Here is a 27,389-nt window from a genome sequence, read left to right on the forward strand (position 1 = left end):
GACCATCATGGATTCTGTTGTCACCCAGCCCTTTTCTTGGCATATCCCCTTATGGAAATTTGCATTGGACAAAGTTTTACACTTCAGAAAAACATAGTGGAACATCTTTTCTCCATCTACACTAAATGCTAACCTCACAGTAATTATTTGGTTTTCATTTTCGGTTGTTTGTAGTGAGGTATTTTTTGCCATTCCATAGTCCACTATTTTATTGCTTTACATGTACCAAAAGATGGAACTCTTGAAAGTGTTTTAGAGGATAAGAGTATCTCTCAAAGCTGACTGTTTCTCTGTAGCACATAGAGGTCACTGTTTTTTAAGCATAAACTTGTGATACAAACCGATACACCCTCTGGATTTTGTCCGTTATGTGTATGAAATTTCCCAGGTATTTAACTGGATTATTTGTTGAGAGATAGGTATCCCATCTTCCCTTTTATCTTGTGCAAATGAAAGCACCCTAGCTTCGAGTCTAGGATATCTCCCAGCTTTGGTGATCTATGGTGTTTCCTTGATGAAATGCAGTTTACAGGTTATTCTCCAAAGTGATACAATGCTGCACCATACATTTTCAGATGTATCTTTAAGATGTACCAGTTGCATAACAGATAATGGCAAGTTTGAAATTTACACACAAAATGCACTGAATTCTAGTTTGTAGGTGCTTTTCTTTCATTGTTACCACTCATTGGTGTAGACTAAATGTTATGCTTTAGATTGTGTGTGTGTGTGTGTGTGTGTGTGTGTGTGTGTGGGGGGGGGGGGGGGGGGGGGGCTGCACCTGCAATGTTCACTACCTTAATGAAATGTCAACAGCTGAAGATTGTTACCTCATGCACAACAATTAATTTCCAAATACTAGTGATATTGTTGATATTGTCTCTCCATTTAAAACTAAGGAAGTAGCATTATAGTTGAAGTTTCTAGAAAGGAAAATATAATTGTATTTGTAGGGTTGTACAGATAAGCTGCATTCTAACTTTTCATGGCCGAATTTTGAGGGAAAAAATGCAGCTTATGTATCAGCCAGTTCAGTAGTAGAAACTGGCAGAGTTGTTTATTGGTACACTGGATTTGATAATGCTTCAGTTGTCTTGTGCTTCGTCGTCTGTCCTCTGATCTTAAAAAACATGTTTTAAATTATTGCAAACAAAGAGACTGCCCTGTAGTTGATGTAAGCACAAGCAGTATGACGATACCTTACTATTAATTCAGGTACAGATTAAGTTTTTTAAGAATTGCATGTCTTTTGTTAATGTACACCTTATTCACATATGTTAATGTTCTCCTTTCTTATGGAATCTAGATAACACAATGAATGAATGGAAGGGTGAGAGAATGAATGTCATATCCTAGAGAAACAGAAAAGAAGAGGGTGTTGCTATCCTTGTTAAGAACTATGTTAGATTTAATGCAATTGAAATTCATGGTATTTTATTTGAGACAATATGTTGAGGCATGGGGTGCTCAGTTCACTGTAAAGAAAAGGACGATGACGTCGTATTGTGCATTCTCGTAGAATGCAACCAAGCACCTCCTTACGAGCTTTTTAAAATGGGCAGGTTTTTGATAATTACTGTCCACTGTTCCATGATGAGCTACATGGTGAACAATCAAATACATCATGAATCTAATAAAATGTACTAAGAGAGATGGCAGGTCTGCATTGTGATTTAACCACTTCTACTCTTATTCAAAAAGGTGTCCAATCCAGTAGCATTTTAATCTTAAACTCAATACCAAATAACATCAGAAGTTTATGTAATAAAGCACAGTTTAATATTTGTGTTTAAGTGGTGAATATGGTGTCTACATATGAGTGAACATATATTTTTGAAAGGACACTACTCACTAAGTAGTAGAAACTTAGAGCTGTCGACAGACACACAAAAAAGAATGAAAATCTCATAGCATTGGGACAGATCCTCAGAAATGTGTGCCCCCCACCTACGTGAACAAGTACAAGGTACCAGCCGAATACCGAACACACAATAGCAGAATTGCAGTTTGGCATGTGGACTGGGATGAGGGGTTGTGTTGGATGGGTTGAGTAGAGGGAGAAAGAGGTAGGTAGCAGGAGGGGGGGGGGGGTTGGGGAAGGGTAGGTGATGACTCAGAGGGAAGTAGCAAGTGTTTGGGATAGGCATGCAGGAGGGAGAGACAGCAAGAGCATGACCTGGGGAAGTGACACGGGCACCGAAGACGGCGAGTATGTGTGGCACACGGTGACAATGATGTGAGGATGTGCACTGAGAGGAGGTGACAGGGCCAAAGAAGGGGAGACTGTTGGATACATGTTGTGGGTGCAGTGGGTTAGTGGAATTGATGCCCCCCTCTTCCCTCCTTTCCCCTTCTTCCCCCCACCCTCCCTCCTCCCCCTCTCCCCCCTCCTCTCTCTCCCCGTCTCCTCCCTCTCCCCGTCTCCTCCCTCTCCCCGTCTCCTCCTTCTCCCCGTCTCCTCCTTCTCCCGTCTCCTCCCTCTCCCCCGTCTCCTCCCTCTCCCCGTCTCCTCCCTCTCCCCGTCTCCTCCCTCTCCCCGTCTCCTCCCTCTCCCCGTCTCCTCCCTCTCCCCGTCTCCTCCCTCTCCCCGTCTCCTCCCTCTCCCCGTCTCCTCCCTCTCCCCGTCTCCTCCCCTCTCCCCCGTCTCCTCCCTCTCCCCGTCTCCTCCCTCTCCCCGTCTCCTCCCCTCTCCCCGTCTCCTCCCTCTCCCCGTCTCCTCCCTCTCCCCGTCTCCTCCCTCTCCCCGTCTCCCCGTCTCCTCCCTCTCCTCCCTCTCCCCGTCTCCTCCCTCTCCCCGTCTCCCCGTCTCCTCCCTCTCCTCCCTCTCCCCGTCTCCTCCCTCTCCTCCCTCTCCCCGTCTCCTCCCTCTCCTCCCTCTCCCCGTCTCCTCCCTCTCCTCCCTCTCCCCGTCTCCTCCCTCTCCTCCCTCTCCTCCCTCTCCCCGTCTCCTCCCTCTCCCCGTCTCCTCCCTCTCCCCGTCTCCTCCCTCTCCTCCCTCTCCTCCCTCTCCCCGTCTCCTCCCTCTCCTCCCTCTCCCCGTCTCCCCCTCTCCCCGTCTCCCCCTCTCCCCCGTCTCCCCCGTCTCCCCCACTCCCCCCTCTCCCCCCTCTCCTCACTCTCCCCCCTCTCCCCCCTCTCCCCCCTCTCCCCCCTCTCCCCTCTCCCCCCCTTCTCCCAATTTCCCCCCTCTCCCCCTCTCCCCCTCTCCCCCCTCTCCCCCTCTCCCCCCTCCTCACTCTCTCCCCCTCCTCACCCTCTCCCCATCCTCACCCTCTCCCCATCCTTCCCTTCACTCTGTTCACCCCCTCTCCACCTCACCCCCTCTCCCCTTCACCCCCCTCTCCACCTCACCCCCTCTCCACCTCACCCCCTCTCCACCTCACCCCCTCTCCCCTTCACCCCCTCTCCCCTTCACCCCCTCTCCACCTCACCCCCCTCTGCCCTTCACCTCCTCTCCCCTCTCTCCCTTCCCCTCCCCCCTCCCTCTCCACTCTCCCTTCCCCTCCCCCCTCCCTCTCCACTGCCCTCTCCTCACTCCTGCCTCTCCCTCACTCCCTGCCTCTCCCTCACTCCCTGCCTCTCCCTCACTCCCTGCCTCTCCCTCACTCCCTGCCTCTCCCTCACTCCCTGCCTCTCCCTCACTCCCTGCCTCTCCCTCACTCCCTGCCTCTCCCTCACTCCCTGCCTCTCCCTCACTCCCTGCCTCTTCCTCACTCCCTGCCTCTTCCTCACTCCCTGCCTCTCCCCTCCCTCCCTCCCCTCCCTCTTCCTCTCCCTCCCTCCCTCTTCCTCTCCCTTCCTCCCTCCCTCCCTCTTCCTCTCCCTCCCTCCCTCTTCCTCTCCCTCCCTCCCTCTTCCTCCATCCCCCCTCTCTCCCTCCCTCTTCCTCTTCCTCTCCCTCCCTCCCTCTTCCTCCATCCCCCCTCTCTCCCTCCCCTCTTCCTCTCCCTCCCTCCCTCTTCCTCCCTCCCCCCCCTCTCTCTCTCCCTCCCTCTTCCTCCCTCCCCCCCCCCCCCTCTCTCTCTCTCTCTCTCTCATAATCCTAGACACAAACAGTAATGTGGCCACAAAGAACAAGAGGTTATTTATCCAGTCAAGTAAACAACAAACACAGAAACAGTACAAAAAAAAGTCGAAGAGAATCTGTGGACGGGCATTTGCCATGCCATCCTTACGAGGGTGGTTCGTTAAGCCTGGTAAATTTCTATGAAAGAATGGAACATTATCTTTGCACTTTTATGGTTGGTAAGCTTTATTATTCCAAGGATTGTATAAAGCAGGGCTTCCCAATGTGTGGTCCGCGGACACCTTAGGGGTCTGCTGGCTCTTTCTAGGGGGTCCGCGGCCACTTTTCACCAAATCATGTAAAATAATGAGTAAAATTATTGAATAAAAATGTGAAAATCAAATCCATCACTATTTTTTTTCCCCATGTGTGTACTTTTACTTCAGGTCGTATTCCAAGCAGCCTTTGCGGTTCCTAAGTGAGAACGCATACACAGTTTAGTGCTGGAGAATGCAGTTTCTCTGATTGACTGTTTCACAACAATACGGGGGGGGTCGTTTGTGCGCCGGTTCACGGCGCTAGATGCTTTGAAACCTTTTACACATGCGCGGAGTGAACTTTGTTAACCAATCGCAGCACTCGCTGGCACGAATGCGGCCCCCAAGCATCATTAAATGTTAAACTTGCTTTGTCAGTGCACTACCTATTTCATAAGTTGATTTTTGTCCAGTTTATTACTTCTAACATGGATCGGTGGCTGAAGTCAGGATCATTGAAGAAGGGGTGCAGTATCTCCATCGCCTTCACAACAAGGGAAGTTTCCAGTTGAAATGAATGAGGAGGGAGGACGACCAAAGGAAGAACAGTCACAAGAAGCTCCACAGCCAGATTTATTATGTGAAAATGCTGCAAGTACTCCATTGGTTGCAATATCCTGTGGAAGTGGAATAACCAAGAAGCATAAGTACAATGAAAGCTATTTAGAAATGGGCTTTATGGAGACAAAGGAGGGTTAAGCTCAGTGTGTAATTTGTGTGCGAGTCCTTTTGAACAGTTCAATGGTTCCAGTTAAATTGTGCCGGCATTTTGAAGGTACTCACCCTTATTTCCAGGCTAAAGACATCAATTTTTTCAAAAGGAAGAGTGCTGAACTTGCTGCTTCTCAGCATTGCATGAAAAGTCGAGCAAAAACAATTAATGAAAATTCATTAAAAGCTTCTTTCTTGGTTAGTTACCGAGTGGCATAAACACCAAAGCTCATACCATTGCAGAAAAGCAATGATATTGTTTCTTGTATGCTAGACGAAAAGGCAGTAAGGCTTGTATCTTTGGTGCCATTATCAAACAATACTGTCAAGAGACGCATTGTTGATATGTCAAATGATGTGAAAGACACTCTTGTTTCTCGCATTGTACACAATTCATTTTCTCTGCAGATAGATGAATCCACTGATGTTGCAGGATTAGCGATTTTATTGGCTTTTGTCCGTTATGAATACTCTGTATGTTTTGAGGAGGACCTCTTATTGTGCAGACCACTACCTGCCAACACAACAGGTGCAGAAATATTCCGTCTATTGGATGATTTTTTAAGGACTAATGAAGTTTCATGGTCTAATTGCATAGATGTGTGCGCAGATGGTCCAAAAGCTATGACGGGTCCTACAGTCGGAGCAATAACGAAAAAGAATTACAGCAGTAGTCATTGTGCTCTCCACAGATACGCTTTAGCTACGAAATACGAAACAAATGCCTGTTTCGTTCATGAAAGTTTTAGACGAATCGATTCAAATCATTAACTACATAAAATCAAGGCAGTTGAAGTCAAGACTTTTCACAATACTGTGTGAAGATATGGGAAGCCTTCATCGTTCCCTGCTACTCCACGCAGAAATACGGTGGCTCTCACGTGGGAAAGCACTCTCTCGGTTGTACGAATTAAGATTGGAAGTCTTATCTTTTCTTTTGGAGCATAACACCAAATTAGCAGACCTTATTAATGACTAAAATTGGCAGTGTATACTTGCCTATTTGTCAGATATTTTCTCCAAAATGAACAAAATGAATATTTTACTCCAAGGGCAAAGTGAAACAAAGGTCACTGCTATCGACAAAGTTCGAGCATTCAGGAGGAAAATTAATTTTTGGTCTGAGAGTATCGGGGAGGGGGAGGTTTGAGTGTTTTCCTCTTCTCAAGAAGTTTCTGGAAAACAAAACATTGGCACTAGGGAAGAATTTGTTTCATCAAATCCTGAAACATCTCCGAAGATTGATGTCATTGTTGGAGCATTATTTCCCAACAGATGAGAAACTGCAGGAATATGAATGGGTGGTCAACCCATTCACTGTATCCAAAAAGCCGAACATTCTATCATCAAATGAATATGAGTTATTGGTAGAAATTGCCACAGACTCTACTTTGAAATCAAGTTTTGAGATTGACGGTTACTCACACTTTTGGCTCCGTTTGCATAACAAGAAATACTACCCCCTGGTTGAAAAGGCAAAACGTGTACTTCTTCCATTTGCCACAACATACATGTGTGAATCTGGATTCTCGGTCTATGCTGCCCACAAAACTAAGTACCGAAGCTGTCTAGAAGCGGAACCAGACATCCGTCTCCAGTTGTCAAGAATTGAACCCAACTTTTCAAAATTTTGTCAACAGAAGCAGCCTCAACTATCACATTAGGATTCCATTATTATTCCTACAGACTCATCTATAGTAAAGAAGAAAGCATTTTTCTTAGTAGTAGCTCAGTGAAAGTGCTTGAACAATAACTCTGTAGGAATTTTGTTTCTGTCTTGTATTATTTACAAAATAATTATTAATTGAATTCTGTTGGCATTGATATTTTTGTTATGAAATGCTTTGTCTTCTTATATAGAAATAAGAGCATCTGTTTGTTTGTTTTCCTAATTTGCTGACTGCCACGATATAGTGTCCAAGTAGTAGTTGAAGTTGTCAGCTGTGGCTAAACTGTTGCCACGCCTTCTACCAGTTGCCAGCTACCAAGTGACAGTACACTGTTGCAATGCCGCCTGTTAGCTGCCGGCTATGGACTGACAGCTGCCCAGTAGATACACAAAGATGTAAAAATAACTAGACTTTCCAAGCTGTTTACATGAGCACGAAAATCGATTGTGGAACTGGAAAACGGCTTTATAAAAGCAGATTTCCAGAATCGATTTTGAATTGTTTACCTGTCCAACCAAAAGCGAAACTGGGACATCGGCTTACGGAATCCGGTTTTGGAAACGCATATAAACCGGGTGAATGTATTCCCACACATTGCACAACAGATGTCACAATAGTCCTCTAAAGGCAATTCCTTGGCCCCTTTTCTTTCGTGATGTGTATCCTGAATCATGGGTCTGCCTCTTTTCTTCAGGGCCGTGTGGAATGGCCGTGCAGTCTATGGCGCCATGTCGTCGTGGACTGCGCGGCCGCTCCCACCGGAGGTTCAAGTCCTCCTTCGTGTGTGTGTGTGTGTGTGTGTGTGTGTGTGTGTGTGTATCCTTAGTGGAAGTTAAACTGAGGTTAATAGTGTGTAAGACTAAGGACTGATGACCTCAGCAGTTAGGTCCCATAGACTTTACACACATTTGAACATTTTTCTTTGGATTTCACGCAAAACCGAAAAACAAAACAAACAAACACACACACACACACACACACACACACACACACACAAAAATGGATTTTTGACTAAAGAAGGGGTCTGCCAGCTGAAAAGGTTGGGAAGCTCTGGTATAAAGAATTTCAACCATGTACAGGTACAGTGTGTCAAGTGCGATTGAAAATAGAGAAAGAGTGTTTCATACTGTTACTAAATATTTGCATTTGAAGGGTTTGGTTGCTGCACAAATCTAAACAGAATTGGATGAAGTTCACACTGACAGTGCTTCATCATTGAAGACCATTTACTTTTGGATTAATGAATTTTAAACATGGTCGAACAACCTCGAAGACTAAGCCCGCTCTGATTGTCTAACTGAGGTCACCATAAAAGTAACCATTGACAAAAGACATGATATGGTAATGCAAGACCAGCAAATGAAAATTTGAGAAATTACCGAGATTATATTCATCTCAACTCAGCAGGTGCATAATATCCTGCACGGAGAATTGGCTGTGAAGAAGCCTTGTGTAGGTTGATGCCGTGACTGCTCACAGTTGACCAAAAGTGCATCTGGCACATTTCAACACAATGTCTGTCAGTGTTTAATTGCAATCTGCAAGACTTTTTGTGCCTATTCGTGACTGTTGATGACACCTGGATCCATCATTACATACCATAACCAAAAGGACAGTCAAAACAATGGACAAAGGCTGGTGGAAATGCACCAAAGAAGTCAGAATCAATTTGTCAGCTGGCAAGGTGATGGCCACCTCTTTCTTCTTCTTCTTCTTCCTCTTCCTTTTTTTTTTTTTTGGGGGGGGGGGGGGTTGTTCCCAAGGAATAATCCTCATATATTACTTGCAGGGTAGGAGGAGAGCCAAAACTGGAACCAATTATGCTTCATTGTTGGATTGTTTGGGACTTGCTTGGGCTGAAAAAAGGCAAGGTTGGCACGCAGAAAAGTGCTCTTTCACTAGGATAATTCACTGTCCCACACATGAGTGATAACAATGGCGAATATGCTTGAATTGGAATTTGAACTGGTTCGTCGTCCATCCTAATCACCAGATTTAGCCCCAAGTAACTTTTCTTTGTTCCCTAACTGAAACTTTGGCTTGCTGAGAAGAAATTTTTAGGAAATGAAGACAGGGTAATTGCAATCGATGAATGTTTTGCAGAGTTTGACAGAATCTATTTTTCCAATGGGATGAAAAAGCTGGAGAATTGCAGGACCGAGTGTATATCCGTCAAAGGAGACTGCCGAGAAGTAGGGTGAGTTGTTTATGAATCAAACAGTTTTTCTTACTTTTTTAACAGACTTGCGAAACCATAATCATATATAGAGACCTCTGGTAGACAAAATCGTGCGCGCCATACCCTGTGCATAAGTCGAATGTGGCCTCTGGTCACTGATTCGCCAGTGACCATAGTATTTCAGTGTAGAATGCCAGCGGCCTGGTGCAGTGGCGTGTATCCGGGTATTATGTACAGGGTTGTACCACACATAAAACACAAAATGTGTACATCGAATAATGAGTCTTGATCAAACTATGAAATGAGGACGAGATTAATCTTTTACCTTTGTTTTATTATTGCAGCCTGATGTTGTGGTTTAAATATGTATGAAAGTGCAGGTACTGAGTCAGTGATCCAGTATCTGATATTCTTTGATGTAATAAAATAACAGTTTCAGAAGTGGCAACCAGAGTTTGTATCACTCTCTTTAGATCATCCAGACAACTGAAAACTGAATAATGGATTTAAAACAAGTCCCAGGATAAGGATTCACACCAGCAGTATAATAATATTTTTGTCACCACGACCTGAGAGGTTAATTGCATAGAGATAATTTTCTAATGAGAATAATTTTAAAATTTTTATAAATAAAAGTGCATCCAAATAGGTACAATGTAAGACTACATGTTTATATGAATGCTGTAAGAGGGACAGCCACACTGTTCATATGCATCCTCCTTTGTTTGTTTGCTATAGTTTTTTTTTTCAATATTTTGTATATCTCTTTGTCCTTTGATTACTTTTCTAATTTTAAGCTGTGTTTTTGCTAAATTAATAGCATTATTCCTGGCATTCCTTCAAGTACTTGAAATATGCTTAGTTTATGTTATGTTTTCTGTTTGATTACAATAGTTATACTATGGTTGTTCTGCATCGCAATATCATTCATGTATGAACGTATCCCTGGAATTTGTATATAAATTAAATAATGATCATATTACTACAAATGTAAATTAATATTTTTAGGCAGCAGAGATGAGGGAGAAGAACTTGGATCTTATGAGGCAAGATATTGTCAGTGTACTAAAAAACAGCAGTATGGCATTTGTTCGAGAACTAGTTGGTGCTGATCCAGTGGCAGTTTTTCGTTGGGCTATTGTGCGTGCTTTTTTTCGGGCCTACTTTGCATTTCATGAAGCTGGTCGGAAGCATCGACAAGCACGTGGTGAGCCCATATATAGATTATATATATTAATTCTGCTCATGTAAAAACTTTAAAATTTCTTTCAGTGTTCTTAAGACTGAAGGTAGCTACATTAGATAAAAAAAATCATTATTTTGTCTGTAATTAAGTCACAGATAATGGAGTGAAGACATTAGTTATCTTCTTGTGGTGATTTCAGAAGGAAGACAAACTATGTTATTATGTCTCCCTGAGTGCAGATGTATGTACTCTGTACAGAAACAGACAATGGTGATATTATTTCTCCCCCTTTCCTAGTGTTGTTCTAACCTATTAATCACTGTCATTATAAGATTTTCTTTCTGTTATAAAATTAAATGTTCATTTACATACGAATATCTCAGAATTGACAATTCACAACTCCCGGAAAAATAAACCTTTGACCTGGTTAAAAAAATTTTCTGGACCAGGACTTACGCCCAGGCGGTCTCAGTATTCTGATAGTCCAGTTTAAAAAGATGCTGCCATCTTTAACAATCATAGTGGCCATTTCCAGTTATTTCTGACAAAATAGGCAGCCACTTATTACCACCACAGGAAATGAATAGTTTTGATATTGCCAGTACTGATTTTGAAACAAGTGATACAGAAATAGATATTTGTATTAGTAATTAAAGAATTAGTAAACACAACCACTCACTCTGTAGAGTGTGCTAAGATGAGGGTTGATCTGATAATGGGTGTTGTTCTCTGAGTAAGAATGCTGCAAGCTGATAATGGGATTTTAATGCAAAAATGGAACAAAAGTGAAAGATAAGTCTTAAATGAGGAACAGTAGGTAATCATTCACCACCACCACCACCACCACCACCACCCATAGCTTTAAGCACGTCATATTTTTATTGATCCTGGATGTGTTTTAGAGTCATCTACCCACCTTCCATTAAGTTGTGTCTATCTGTTTTTGTCCTCTTTGTATCTATTCACCTGGCTTCATGCTCTATGCTTTTCATTTTGGACAGAATTAGATCTTTCACTTCTGTCTGTTTCATGAACCATAAATTTGTTTTCCTGCCAGTTAGTACGTCTCTCCAATGCTTATCAAGTAGTCTTCAGTTTTTAAAACGTTTCGACATTAAAAGCAGAAATAACAGAAGTAGATAATAATAGACTTTTCAGAGGGCAACATGTTTGTCCTTTAAACATCATTTAAGAAAACAGAAATAAATTTATTCGGCAAAGAGCAAATGGAACTTGAAAAGCAGAATTGTGTACATTTCATCAAACAATAAATAAATAATTCAGAATATTGTGATCATAAACCAATCAAGTGTTGTCTAAGGATTTTTCTGCCACTTATTCATCTCTTTCACATGTGGCATTGATTAATATAATATCAAGTTGTGCCATGGTTTAGAGTCAGTATTAATGTAGGTTACTCAGATAGTTATTAAACACTTAAGAAAAATTAATACCTATCGTTATCAGTTGAGCTTGTTTCAGTATTTGTTTGAACCTGAGCTGAAGATCTCTGAAGTGATTTTAGTTCCTCTCTGGTGTATGAGGTGACCCCCCCCTCCCCCCCCCCCCCCATCCCTTAGTGAATGTATAGGGTTATTTTTAGCTCTTTGTACAGTGTTGACAGTTGTTATTTCCGCAGCATTAGAATTACTTATTCTGATGCTCATTTTAGGCACTTAAATGTAGAGGGAGGATGGTTCATGTATACTACACTGTACATTTTATAGGCTAATTGAAAATACATCTGTTTGAAACTACCATGCTGCACTTCTGATACACTGAAAACTTTTAAGCTGTATTGATTTGAATAGATGTGCAAGCCCACATCGCACTGTTGTGACTATGTTCAGACCTCCGCACACTGAGGTGCATTGTGAATCATGGAAAAATAAAAGTGTAATAATATATTCAGAACATCTAAAGTATTGTTTGTACTCATTATTAATTTTCGTTACTCATTTGTTCATTATCTACATTTTTGGCAATCTTAGTACTCATATCCAAGTATCAGTATTATAGATTATGAACACTGTGGATAATGTGTAACAAAGAATGTTGTAGGCTTATACCCATTGAAATATGTGTTTTGGAATCAAAGGAAAAAATTTAAGTGTTATGTACAAAACAATTGTGGGAAATATATTTCTACAGATTTAAGAATGTACATTGCAACGATTAATTTTTTTAAATGTCAGGCAGATTGAATGGCTCAGTGAGATACTTAACTTCGTCATCAGTGGGAAAGGGTTATTCATAGATGATTTCCTTTTAGACATGGTGTTCCAAAACATTTCATTTTTGTCAATGGTTAGCCTGTGTCAGTGTGTGTGTGATTGTTACGTTATGCAATTAAAAACAACTTACCAGATCTCCTTAGAAGTATTTGCACTTCTTTACTGATAATTTTTTTGTTCCGATGATCCTAGGAATAGATAATCTTAAATTTTCTCTACATACTGGAATGCAGTTTTGCAAAATGCTTTTCTGCTCTAAACCAATAAAAAATTTACTCTATGCACAGATGGTAGCAAACCTGGACTTCAGAACCGGTGCCGAAATCATTCTCCCAACGAAAATTTGATCAGGTAATTATTATTGTTATTGTTGTTGTTGCTATTATTATTATGATTGATCTTGCTTTCTGAGGCTAAGTATCTTGATACATACACCATTGGTCTTCGTTCGGGCAGTTTCTTAGACTTATCAACATTCCATGCATATAAATGCAGTAAGACACATCTACAGATTTAAGTGTTTTCATAGTGGGTATTGGTAGATTTTTGAGTGTGAGGTAATTTTGTTAGATAACCTTTGATAAAAGTAAAAAATGTATTTCTTTCGTGGTGGAAAGTACGTTATTTAATGAAACACCCTGCAGTTGTTTCATTAAAGCAACTACTTTTTTAAAGGCCTTAATTTTAATTTTCCTCTCTGCACAATTTTTTAAATTCATACTTCCTTTTTGAATATCTCAAATTGATTGGCATTTCTGTGTATTATACTGTCTCTCTCCGCATTTCATATGGTATTTGTGATGTATTCATGTATGACTGTTTTCCGACCTTAATCTTTTTCCTTATGTCGTGACACGTGGTCTGTCTGAACTGCAAAAACAGTTGAGCTGTTACATAACCTCATGGAAAACAACTTTCTTAAATCTTTTGGGCAGTGGTAGGACCAAATGCATATATGTGGACTCATGTTGTTTCTACTTTGAAGACATCCACCACTGGTTGAACAAATTTGATACATGCACAGATTTGCAGCAAAAATCTTTTGTCTTTTGTGTCAGATATCATACAAGACAGTTTCCAGCACAGAGTAAGAAAATGTCTGTTGCAAACTACTCTTCCACTTTCACTGAGGTGACTGATCTTGATGAACAACGGAGAAAATCCTTCAACTTAGGTTTCAGATTCCGTAGTTTGTCACATGTAGATTTCAAATCATATTGAAGATTACTGAAAATGTTTGTTGTTGAGGTTATTTGGATAAGTAGCAGCTGCATTGGACCTTGCTACATCGTCCCACCACAGTTTTATCAGGTCTTTCAGTTCTTTATCCAGCCATGATGAATTTGATCCTGATTGTTTAACTGATATTTGCACATCTACATTTGAAAGCCTTGCTGCCATTGCTAATATCTTTTTGCCTTTTCTTGTTTTGCGTCCTAATCATGTTACTTGGTTTGCAATTGTTTGGGCTATTGAAGTGCCTAATATTTCTATGCCTTTTTCTATTCTTTTAAAGCATATCTTGTATTGGAGTTGAAAAATCTATTTGAGGTACGTTAGCATATTTGATGAATATGCTGAAGGGAAAATAGAAATATAAACCAAATAAGAGCAAAAATCAGCTCATTCACATTATACATTATTTTAATTGTGACTACGCTGATTTTGGTGTTAATAATGTAAATGAGAAATGTGTTGCCCCAAAATATTTTACCACTGTAGACGCTTTCACTAACTGAATAGACAGTGGGCTTTTACGGTATCAACAGCATGTAACTGCACCTCTACAGGTTAGTTAGTTATTTAGAATTAAAGTTTGTAGTTTATACTTGGGAAAATTACTTTTCACCACTCACATGTCGCTGTATGACATATTTCAAGAACTTCCCACGTAGCAGAAGCACAGAGAACAGTTGATAACTTTAAACAGCAGGAATTAAACTTTGTTTCATATTGTTCAATGTAAGGGGGGCAGGTAAATCGGTGTGATCAGATATTTGTTAACAATTAATGTGTTAGTGTGAATCATCAGATTTTTTAATGAGATACTGTACCAGCTTTATTCTGTAGGGTTGATTGTGACAGTAATTGTGCACGGTTACATATATGTATGTTCAAATGGTGCCGTAGGCAGTCTGTGAGTATTGAAATTGCCCAACCCGTAACATGTGTTTGATAGATTTTGAATGCAATCTCTTGACGTAGTTGCTAAGAGCACTGAATTTTTTTCTTTAAATAAAATTGCTTTAATTTTATACTCGTTGACCATTTAGTACATGTTTGTGCATTATATAAAATAGATGTGTATTATAACTTTAAGAAGTTGTTGTACCAGATGCATTTTGTGAATTGTGACAATTTTGTTAGGCTTAGAATATTTTCTCCATACAAAGTTTTTTATTACTGTGACCAGTACAACAAATGATACAGAAGAGTAAAATGTTTACATACATTTAAAAATTTGCATTTACTGGTTAAAAACATAACTGTTGTTTCTCATTTCCATGTGTAGCCACCTAGTGACACTTTCGGCAGTGAATCTCACGATTAACAGGATTGCGTAAGTGTTGTTGCTCTCCCATCATTTTAAAAATTGCACTTGATGTGTCACATCCTGCTGGTGCCCTTGTAATTACTCAGTCCAGTACTTACGCATGAATTTGTCTTTCTTCCACTTAATCTTTTGTTAACCCATTAGTTACCACAAAGCCAAGAAGCTAGACTTGTCATACAGTGTCTTTCATTTTACGGAAATATTTTGAATAACATCTTTTTTGTGCTACGTAGTAGATATGGCTGCACCATAAATATCAGTTGTAAACCATTCATGTAATTATATTATGCTTGCATGATTAAAGTTTCCAACACCTCTGTAAAATAAATTGCTGTACTGTTTTATATACTACCACCTTAGCAGGTAATCAACTGTAAGATGTTCTCTTCATCTTCAGTTTTGTGTAATGTCGCATTTGTGCCTCAAGACTCGTGACATAATTGTCAAACACATTTCTAACTTTTTTTCATTTAAAATATGAGATAGTAGTAACAGGAATCTGCTTGTTTCAATATGTAACAATTTACACTTGTCTGCAGTAATTTAGTATAGTTGAGTGGATTAAAAATTTGTTGGGAAGAACAAAGATGATGTGACTTACCATACGAAAGCGCTGGCAGGTCGATAGAAACACAAACAGACACATACATACACACAAAATTCAAGCTTTCGCAACAAACTGTTGTCTCATCAGGAAAGAGGGAAGGAGAGGGAAAGCCGAAAGGAAGTGGGTTTTAAGGGAGAGGGTAAGGAGTCATTCCAATCCCGGGAACGGAAAGACTTACCTTACGGGGAAAAAAGGACAGGTATACACTCGCACACACACACACACACACACACATATCCATCTGCACATACACAGACACAAGCAGACATTTGTAAAAGCAAAGATATATATCTCTAAAAACAAAGAAGATGTGACTTACCAAACGAAAGTGCTGGCAGGTTGATAAACACACAAACAAACACAAACATACACACAAAATTCTAGCTTTCGCAACCAACGGTTGCTTCATCAGGAAAGAGGGAAGGAGAGGGAAAGGCGAAAGGAGAGGGAAAGACGAAAGGATGTGGGTTTTAAGGGAGAGGGTAAGGAGTCATTCCAATCCTGGGAGCGGAAAGACTTACCTTAGGGGGAAAAAAGGACAGGTATACACTCGCATACACACACATATCCATCCGCTCACACACAGACACAAGCAGACATTTGTAAAGGCAAAGAGTTTGGGCAGAGATGTCAGTCGAGGCGGAAGTACAGAGGCAAAGATGTTGTTGAAAGACAGGTGAGGTATGAGCGGCGGCAAATTGAAATTAGCGGAGATTGAGGTCTGGCGGATAACGAGAAGAGAGGATATACTGAAGGGCAAGTTCCCATCTCCGGAGTTCTGACAGGTTGGTGTTAGTGGGAAGTATCCAGATAACCTGGACGGTGTAACACAGTGCCAAGATGTGCTGGTTGTGCACCAAGGCATGTTTAGCCACAGGGTGATCCTCATTACCAACAAACACTGTCTGCCTGTCCATTCATGCGAATGGACAGTTTGTTGCTGGCCATTCCCACATAGAAAGCTTCACAGTGTAGGCAGGTCAGTTGGTAAATCACGTTGGTGCTTTCACATGTGGCTCTGCCTTTGATCATGTACACATTCCGGGTTACAGGACTGGAGTAGGTGGTGGTGGGAGGGTGCATGGGACAGGATTTACACCGGGGGGCAGTTACAAGGGTAGGAGCCAGAGGGTAGGGAAGGTGGTTTGGGGATTTCATAGGGATGAACCAAGAGGTTACGAAGGTTAGGTGGACGGCGGAAAGACTCTTGGTGGAGTGGGGAGGATTTCATGAAGGATGGATCTCATTTCAGGGCAGGATTTGAGGAAGTCGTATCCCTGCTGGAGAGCCACATTCGGAGTCTGACCCAGTCCCGGAAAGTATCCTGTCACAAGTGGGGCACTTTTGGGGTTGTTCTGTGGGAGGTTCTGGGTTTGAGGAGATGAGGAAGTGGCTCTGGTTATTTGCTTCTGTACCAGGTCGGGAAGGTAGTTGCGGGATGCGAAAGCTGTTTTCAGGTTGTTGGTGTAATGGTTCAAGGATTCCGGACTGGAGCAGATTCGTTTGCCACGAAGACCTAGGCTGTAGGGAAGGGACCGTTTGATGTGGAATGGGTGGCAGCTGTCATAATAGAGGTACTGTTGCTTGTTGGTGGGTTTGATGTGGACGGACGTGTGAAGCTGGCCATTGGACAGGTGGAGGTCAACGTCAAGGAAAGTGGCATGGGATTTGGAGTAGGACCAGGTGAATCTGATGGAACCAAAGGAGTTGAGGTTGGAGAGGAAATTCTGGAGTTCTTCTTCACTGTGAGTCCAGATCATGAAGATGCCATCAATAAATCTGTACCAAACTTTGGGTTGGCAGGCCTGGGTAACCAAGAAGGCTTCCTCTAAGCGACCCATGAATAGGTTGGCGTACGAGGGGGCCATCCTGGTACCCATGGCTGTTCCCTTTAATTGTTGGTATGTCTGGCCTTCGAAAGTGAAGAAGTTGTGGGTCAGGATGAAGCTGGCTAAGCTAATGAGGAAAGAGGTTTTAGGTAGGGTGGCAGGTGATCGGTGTGAAAGGAAGTGCTCCATCGCAGTGAGGTCCTGGACGTGCGGAATATTTGTGTATAAGGAAGTGGCATCAATGGTTACAAGGATGGTTTCCTGGGGTAACAGACTGGGTAAGGATTCCAAGCGTTCGAGAAAGTGGTTGGTGTCTTTGATGAGGGATGGGAGACTGCATGTAATGGGTTGAAGGTGTTGATCTACGTAGGCAGAGATACGTTCTGTGGGGGCTTGGTAACCAGCTATAATGGGACGGCCGGGATGATTGGGTTTGTGAATTTTAGGTAGAAGGTAGAAGGTAGGGGTGCGGGGTGTTGGTGGGGTCAGGAGGTTGATTGAGTCAGGTGAAAGGTTTTGTAGGGGGCCTAAGGTTCTGAGGATTCCTTGAAGCTCCGCCTGGACATCAGGAATGGGATTATCTTGGCAAACTTTGTATGTAGGGTTGTCTGAAAGCTGACGCAGTCCCTCAGCCACATACTCCCGATGATCAAGTACCACGGTCGTGGAACCCTTGTCCGCCAGAAGAATGATGATGGATCGGTCAGCCTTCAGATCACGGATAGCCTGTGCTTCGGCTGTGGTGATGTTGGGAGTAGGATTAAGGTTTTTTAAGAAGGATTGAGAGGCAAGGCTGGAAGTCAGAAATTCCTGGAAAGTTTGGAGAGGGTGATTTTGAGGAAGAGGAGGTGGGTCCCGCTGTGATGGAGGACGGAACTGTTCTGGGCAGGGTTAAATTTGGATAGTGTCTTGGGGATTTAGATCATTAGGAGTAGGATTAGGATCATTTTTCTTCGTGGTAAAGTGATATTTCCAGCAGAGATTACGGGTGTAGGACAGTAAATCTTTGACAAGGGCAGTTGGGTTGAATCTGGGAGTGGGGCTGAAGGTGAGGCCTGTGGATAGGACAGAGGTTTCGGATGGGGAGAGAGGTTTGGAGGAAGGGTTAACTACTGAATTGGGGTGTTGTGGTTCCAGATTGTGGTGATTGGAATTTTGAGGTTTTGGGGGCAGTGGAGCTGGAAGTGGGAGATTGAGTAGATGGGAGAGACTGGGTCTGTGTGCAATGAGAGGAGGTTGAGGTTAGCTGGAAAGGTTGTGAAGGGTGAGTGAGTTGCCTTTCCGGAGGTGGGAAACCAGGAGATTGGATAGTTTTTTGAGGTGGAGGGTGGCATGCTGTTCTAATTTGCGGTTGACCTGTAGGAGGATGCTCTGAACAGCCAGTGTGGATGTGTGAGAGGAAAGATTGAGGACTTTTATTAAGGATAGGAGTTGACGGGTGTGTTCATGGGCTGAGTTGATGTGTAGGCGAAGGATTAGGTGGGTGAGAGCAATGGATTGTTCAGTTTGGAACTGGTACAGGGACTGACGGAAAGAAGGGTTACAGCCAGAGATGGGAACTTTAAGTGTGAGGCCTTTGGGGGTAATGCCAAATGTCAGACAAGCCTGAGAAAATAAAATATGGGAGTGTAATCTGGCTAGAAAGCCAGTGTAATCTGGCTAGACAAGACTGAGAAAATAAAATATGGGAGTGTAATCTGGCTAGGGCGAAGGCATGTTTGCGGAGGGAATGTAAATAAAACTTAATGGCGTCGTTGTGGTGATGTTGTGAGGGTGACATGGTATTAGAAGGTGTGAAAGCACCCACGTGATTTACCAACTGACCTGCCTACACTGTGAAGCTTTCTATGTGGGAATGACCAGCAACAAACTGTCCATTCGCATGAATGGACACAGGCAGACAGTGTTTGTTGGTAATGAGGATCACCCTGTTGCTAAACATGCCTTGGTGCACGGCCAGCACATCTTGGCACAGTATTACACCGTCCGAGTTATCTGGATACTTCCCACTAACACCAACCTTTCAGAACTCCGGAGATGGGAGCTTGCCCTTCAGTATATCCTCTCTTCTCGTTATCCGCCAGACCTCAATCTCTGCTAATTTCAATTTGCCGCCGCTCATACCTCACCTGTCTTTCAACAACATCTTTGCCTCTGTACTTCCACCTCGACTGACATCTCTGCCCAAACTCATTGCCTTTACTAATGTCTGCTTGTGTCCTGTGTATGTGCAGATGGATATGTGTGTGTGTGCGAGTGTATACCTGCCCTTTTTTCCCCCTAAGGTAAGTCTTTCCGCTCCCGGGGTTGGAATGACTCCTTACCCTCTCCCTTAAAACCCACATCCTTTCGTCTTTCCCTCTCCTTCCCTCTTTCCTGATGAAGCAACCGTTTGTTGCGAAAGTTTGAATTTTGTGGGTATGTTTGTGTTTGTTTGTGTGTCTATCGACCTGCCAGCACTTTCGTTTGTTAAGTCACGTCATCTTTGTTTTTAGATATAGGGAAACATTCCATGTGGGAAAAATATATCTAAAAACATAGATGATGTGACTTACCAAACGAAAGCACTGGCATGTTGCTAGACACACTAACAAACACAAACATACACACAAAATTCAAGCTTTCGCAACCAACAGTTGCTTCGTCAGGAAAGAGGGAAGGAAAGGGAAAGACGAAAGGATGTGGATTTTAAGGGAGAGGGTAAGGAGTCATTCCAATCCCGGGAGCGGAAAGACTTACCTCAGGGGGAAAAAAGGACAGGTATACGCTCGCATACACACACACATCCATTCGCACATACACAGACACAAGCAGACATTTGGGCCCAAACTCTTTGCCTTTACAAATGTCTGCTTGTGACTGTGTATGTGCGGATGGATATGTGTGTGTGTGTGTGCGAGTGTATACCTGTCCTTTTTTCCCCCTAAAGACTCCTTTTACAGACCTCACATTGCTTGATTTGTCTACCATGTACTTTGAAACTGATGGAATGTGGTTCAAAATTGTTTTCTGTGAAAATAATAGTTAATATATAGCCATGAAAATTCACAGCACAATAAAAGAGTGAGACATAATGAATATGACAATAAATATTTTAAAAAGCATGATACATGATTTTCTAACTGAACAATGCTACTACTCTGTGGAAGATTTCATGAAGGACGAAATGATATTTTGAGCTGGGTCCCTAAAATGGAACAAAAATTTATGATAGTTATAGTAGATGTAAATACTGTAAGTCTGACAAATTTTAAATCAGTAAATTCTCCACAAAGTATTATTCTAAGTGTGACAAAATTTCAAATAAGCTAATTGTAACCTTGACATGTCTCCTGTACATCAGACATATGATCTGAAATTGTGTACATTATGATATGAACAAAACACATTTCACATTAAAACTTGCAGCTTTTCACTGTAGGATGCACAATATTCAACAGCTGAATTGATTTTTGTGAAAAATTCGTAACAGGGGGTGCAAGAGGGCTTTGGTTCTTTTTCTTCTGAAGAAAGAGGGGTCAGTTTTGCTGTAGTGTATTCATCCATAGCTTTAGTAATTTCTCTGCACTTTCTTGATGCATAGAGCTTATGACTCGACTTCACTGACCATGGTTACTTAACAGGACTAACACCTACCTCTGTAATTGACTGATTCATGGTATTTGCTTGTGCCTCTATTGATTAAAAATCTGAACCATGGGAAGCTTCCCCTTGTTCAGATACTATCATTGTTGTTATTCTGTCAAAACATTTAGAACACACAAATTCGTCACTGGAAACATCTTCACTAGAAACAGAGTTTTCAAACGAGAACTCTTATTCCCAACCTGAACAAAGTAGAGTTTTCAAACGAGAACACTTATTCCCAACCTGAACAAAGTCTGTTTTTTTGTTTGTCTTATATGGATGTGCAAATAGTCAGCACACTTGACTCTCTCAGAAGACATTTCAAATAGTCCTTTTCACGGAACACACTGCAGCTTTGTCAACTGGCAAATTCCTCACGAAAACACAGAACTCACTGGATGTCTCAGATTTCTTATAATCTTCTTTAGTAAACAAATTAGCACTGAACAACTACAATACAGAAACCTGCAATGAACAACCACAACAAAGAAACTGACAAGAAACTACAACAAAGTGTAACAATGAAAGTGAAAATAAATAACTGCAACAAAGAAAGTGATAAGAAATAACTGCAACAAAGACAATAAAAATAAACACTGCAACAAAGAAATTAGTAAGAAACAACTTCAGTGAAGACATACATTATGCTTGAAAGTTAAAAAAAATGATTTTTTAAAAATAAAACCTGTCCAACTTAAAAGTGGAAGCTCTCCTATACAGAGAATATAGTACTAAATGGTGCTAATCAACAGAAAAAATCTAACTTTTCTGGATTGGCTTTTTTGAAAAAAAAAAATTGTAAATTATAAAAAAATTCAAAACGTGACAGTAAAAGAAATTTGACAGATATGTCCAAACGGAGGATACCATTGTAATCATAAAGTAATTATCTTTCAAATAATAAAAAAAAAAAACCTAACAAAATACCCAGAACTGTTAGAGAGATACAGCATTTTAAAAATGTTTCCGAAATTCACATCTTCAAAATGGTGTTTGCAGTGTCATCTTTGGAGGCCTGTATCTCGGGGCAGGAATTTTTTTGGAGAAGACAAAAAAATGTGTCTTTCTTACTTACTCCTGAATTTTACCATATGCTAAATTCAATAACATCCCAGACTATGAAGGTAACCCCCCTGCCTGAAGCAATACGGCTTATGCCTTTTACATTCCCGGAAGTAACGTTTTATCAAATTTCCTGTTTACAGTGTTAATTCGCATCTGTTTTGGTGTTAACCTATTAATAATTTTGCCTGATGTACACTTTATGAAACAATGTTTACGGAGAAAAAGCTGACGCAATTGACGTAGAATGATGCTGGCCTTCAAGTAGCATTTCCAAATGTTACATGGTTAATTTTCTCAACAGCATGATGCTCTGTTCAGTAGAGCTGAATCGCTAAGAGTCTGAACAATTCGTGCTTTGTCGACTGCCGTTGCCAAGTTATAATTGGCATGGTGGCTGATTGGAGTGACCAATTGTGTTCGAACAAAGATTTCATGACAGATCACAATTATTTTCAAAGTGTCTCTACTTCACTTACACTGCTTTGTTATCTTCATGGCACCTTTGCATTATTTGAATGCAAATTTTGCATGTTTTGTTTTTTGGCCACTTGTACTGCTAGTTGACACCTTTGCTCTCCTTGTGTTGCTCAAACATGTCTGGTTTAAATAAAAGAACGGTGCACCCTTTACATACTTTTTCAGGCTTAGCATGAAGCGTTTTGAGAATTTGTCATGCAAATATTTTCATAAGTATTTTTTTTTTTTTGTGATGTTTCACAAACAGTGGGACTGATGTGTGTGTGTGTGTGTGTGTGTGTGTGTGTGTGTGTGTGTGTGTGTGTGTGTGTGTGTGTGTGCGTGTGTGTGTGTGTGTGTGTATGGTTTTTTGCATAGTGGAGGAGGCACAGGTTACCTTATAGTCTCAAAAAGATGACTACAATGCAAGAGAGAGAGAGAACAACAAGCATGCAAACATCACACAAAATACTTATGTAAATGTTTACATGTGATAATGAGAATAAATTCTCTTGCTAAGCATGAAAAAGTATTAACTTGTGCAGTGTTTCATTATTTAAATGATGAATGACACAGTTGCAGGCTTTCCAAAAACATCAGTGATGATGAACGAAATTAAGTCAGATGCCTCAGCTTCCCAGACACTTAACAGTACCAATTATGTAAGCAGCTAAACATTCAGGTAATCTTTATTACATAATAAACATGTCCCTGACGAGTATTTTGATGCCTATTATGTACATATATTATTCATAAAGTGCAAAATTGTAAGGGGCAGGGAGGTTCCTACACCCAACTTTTACTGCTTAAAAAGTTATTTCCCACATTTTACATTTTCATGAGTTTTACACCACTTTTTAAAACTCTCATGAAAAGTGTAAAAGCAGGTTTCCTCTGTATTTTTCTCTTTGGTTTTGTTAAGAGAGTATGCAGTGGTTTGGAATTTAACAAGAGACTCCGACACACGGTTTGACATAAATGTATTTCCTGTTTCCTCTTTTCTTACTTCTGTAAGGATTCCTCTGTGGCAATAAAGTTTGTAATAGGATTTGGACTTAACAGCTGTTGATAGACTGTAACCAAGTTACCCTATTTTTGTGGTCTTTGGAGAAGCATTTTGTTATAGGACTCACATTAGAAAACGTGTAATGATAGAAAGGACCACCCATTGTGACAACTAAAATATAGAGAGCTGAATATGTGTGGTAATTTTTGTGGTATTTCTGTGTCTGCTAAAGTACAGTTTTGTAATAATGTTCCATAATTAATTTTTTTCTATCTCTAATTGCATCTTAATAGGAAAACATGGGAATTTTTGTGGGATGTATCTGTATATGAACACAAAGCTATGGAGTGTAATATATACTTGTAGTGTGTGTTTCAGAGGCATCACTTGTACCTCGTTGCAAGGTTCTACTGGAGGTAATGATGTGCTTGTGCAGATGATATCTGATAAATCTTATTAACACTAAAACTTGGCTGTGTGGGTGGGTGGTGGTGGGGACTTAAGGTAGTTTGTATAGAGAGAAAGTTCCAGAAAATGTATGATACGACATGGAGGAAAGGCGGTATGAAAAAGGACAGAATGAATTCGAAATGATTGACAAAATAAAAATACATCTGAGAAGATGAATAAAGATGAATTTTATTTGCTACAATGTATTTAAGGCAGGATTACGTGCTGTTGGTACAATATGCTTTCCAAACATGGGAGATAATTTTGGACCATTGACGACATGCCACTTTGTGCCAATGTGAGTAATCGTGTTTGGCAAGGTACACAACTACCAATGTCCATTATACACATTTATCTTCCATCAGAAACTCTTTGAGAAGGACCTCCATTCACTTAAAGCAGCATTTTGCATTTCCTGCTGGGTTTGTCGGGTTCAGCTAAACTGGTGGCTGTCCGACATTTGCTTAAGGTGATTCAGAAGAATGAAGACCTTCAGTTGAGCAACAATAACTTTATTGCGAGCGCGTATCTGACGACACCCGGCATGCATGGACCGATCGGAGTTACAAAATTTTGCTTCCGGCCTCTACAGAAGGATCCTCAATCTTCGGAAAACTTCCGTAGTTAGGAGAGAAAACAGTACTCGTCCACACAAGCCAGGAGGCACGGAACTACTAATTAACTCAAAAAAACAAGGAATAATAATAATAAACAGAACGTATATAAAAGCTAGAAACCACAGCGCCTCTAGAGGCTGGGCGCGGAACTACACAAACGTCGTATACAGTAATTACGACCGCACAGCACTGCACTGACACACACACACACACACACACACACACACACACACACACACACACACACACACACACACACACACCGAGCTTGAATTAGTGCGCGGCAGCATCGCTACATCAGCCCCCCGGGCGGAAGCGGAGCGTCGGCGTCGAGATACCGTGCCGGAAAGTGCACACGACGTCCAGAACGGGTCGTCCTTGTTGGAGGAGGAGGAACAGCGTCAGGAGGCGGATGTTGAAGAGCCAGCGCCAGAGATGTGGTGTCAGTGTCTGGAACAGCGGTAGGTGGATGCCTACGACGAGGTGCCGCTAGTGGTGTGTCAGGAAAAACATACGCAGGTTTAACCCGATTCAACGCAACAGCCGTGGTTTTGCCGTTCACTGGGATATCCATCGTGTGGGCACTGCACCGTAGCACTTCATATGGACCAAAATAAGGAGCTTGTAGAGGTGGTATAACGCCCTCAGTGCGGAGCATGATGTGACGACATTGTTCCAGGTCTTGGTGCACGAATGTGAGCGGCTTGCCATGACGTGTGGCTTTCGGAGGGCGAATCTTTGATACATGGTCCCTCAAGTGTCGCAAAAAATCCGGCTGGCCAGTAGCAGCTGTCTCTGTGGCATCATCGTCTACAAAGTCACCAGGAAGGCGCAGTGTTTCTCCATAAACCAGTTCTGCCGCTGACGACCCCAGGTCTGGTTTGAAAGTCGTCCGTAAGCCTAACAAGACCGCTGGTAGTGCGGTTGTCCAGGTTTCTTCGTGGTACATCAACGCGGCCTTCAAACAACGGTGCCAGCGTTCGATCATTCCGTTGCTTGCTGGGTGATAACTTGTGGTCTTATGGTGGGTGTAATCACAGAACTTGGCCAGCTGTGAGAACAGGTCTGATTCAAATTGCCGTCCGCGGTCAGTGGTAATATCTAGTGGGCACCCAAATCTTGCCAACCAAGTCATTGCAAAAGCGGAAGCTAATGTGTCTGCTGTGATATTATCCAACGGCACTGCCTCCGGCCAACGTGTAAAACGGTCGATCATTGTAAACAGATATCTTTGTCCGTTCGAAGGTGGAGGTGGTCCGACTACATCCAAATGAACGTGGGCACGGGCGGTGGTATCAGGAAAATCGCCGATCGGTGTGTGTACATGGCGGTTAATCTTGCAGCGTTGGCACTGAAGACAAGATCGGACGGACCCACTCGCGGCAGTCTTTTTGCATGCCCGGCCACACAAAACGTTGCGATATTAGGCGGAATGTCGGGCGTACCCCTGGATGGCACAATCCATGTACTGTATCAAAGGCTTGTCTTCTAAAAGCCGGCGTCAGAAAGGGATGAGGTCGGCCGCGAGAAATGTCGCAGTATAGCTGTGTATGTTGCCCCGGAACTTCAACAAGTTTCAGTTGCAATGCGGAAGCCGTATCTTTAACATAGGCAAGGAGTTCTTCGTCGTCTCTCTGTGCCTGTGCCTGTGCCAGTGCAGGAAAGTCTATGGTAATGGAAACACTGCTGATCCATGAAAGGCAATCCGCAACAATGTTGTCGATCCCAGAAATATGTCTAATGTTTGTAGTAAACTGGGCCACGAACTCAAGGTGATGAAATTGACGGGGGGAGCAGTTGACACTATTCCGACGGAAGGCAAACGTGAGTGGCTTGTGGTCTGTATATATCGTGAAAGTTCGCGCTTCTACTTGGGGACGGAAATATTTCACTGCTTGGTATACCACCAGGAGCTCACGGTCGTATGTGCTCCATTTTCTCTGTGCAGGCGAAAGCTTGTGGGAATAATACGCCAGTGGCTGCCATGCGTTGTCGGACCATTGTTGCAACACGGCTCCGATCCCCGTCTGGCTCGCGTCTACGACAATTGCTAATGGCGCGTCGAGCCATGGGTGTGCGAGAAGCGCCGCGTCGGCCATGCTCTTCTTTGTTGCCTCGAACGCAGAACACATGTCCTCTGTCCACTTTATCAGAGACTTGCTATTTACTTTGGGGCCTGATAATGCTGCCGTCAAAGGTTCCTGCAGTTCTGCAGCATGGGGAAGGTGTCGTCGATAAAAATTGAGCATCTCCAAAAAACGACGTAATTCTTTGATCGTAGTTGGTCGGGGTAGCTGCAAGATAGCGTCTACCTTCTCGAACAGAGGAAGAGAGCCTTCAGCAGAAATCTTATGGCCAAGAAATGTCACCTCTGACTGCCCAAAAACATACTTGTCCATGTTCAAGACGACACCGTAACGCTCCAATCGCTCGAAAATCTCTCGCAGATGTTGTCGGTGTTGTTCATGGTCAGCAGAGAACACTAACACATCGTCCAGGTAGGCCCCTGGAGAACCGACTCTATAAACCTTTGCCAGGTCTGAGTGGCATTGCGTAAACCAAAAGTCATAAATTTGCTTTCAAATAAACCGAAAGGCGTTATTATTGCAGTCTTAGGAATGTCATCATTGGCCACCAGAATCTGTGTATACGCTTTAGCGCAGTCCAGAACTGTGAACACCGTGGCACCATGTAGAGCGTTATTATAATCCCTCAGTAACGGAACGGGATATCTGTCCGGCACTGTTCGCGTGTTAAGCGCACGGTAGTCACCGCATGGGCGCCAAGCTCCACCCTTCTTCGGAACAAGATGTAATGCGGAGGACCACGGGCTCTTAGATGGCCGCATTATGCCCTCGCGAATCATGGCGTCATA

At 42.3% G+C, this 27,389-nt stretch overlaps 1 protein-coding gene across 1 annotated transcript in view; it reads left to right on the forward strand.

The window, feature by feature from the left end:
- The window catches only part of LOC124804595 (unconventional myosin-IXa-like), a 348,200-nt gene that overhangs the window by 132,360 nt on the left and 188,451 nt on the right, over positions 1 to 27,389 (forward strand). Inside the window, exons 10-11 of the mRNA XM_047264786.1 lie at positions 9,892 to 10,090; positions 12,591 to 12,654. Coding sequence (XP_047120742.1) covers positions 9,892 to 10,090; positions 12,591 to 12,654 — 263 coding nt within the window. The remainder of the gene's footprint in view (positions 1 to 9,891; positions 10,091 to 12,590; positions 12,655 to 27,389) is intronic.

This window comes from Schistocerca piceifrons, chromosome 7 (genome assembly GCF_021461385.2).
Source record: "Schistocerca piceifrons isolate TAMUIC-IGC-003096 chromosome 7, iqSchPice1.1, whole genome shotgun sequence".
NCBI classification, from domain to species: domain Eukaryota; kingdom Metazoa; phylum Arthropoda; class Insecta; order Orthoptera; family Acrididae; genus Schistocerca; species Schistocerca piceifrons.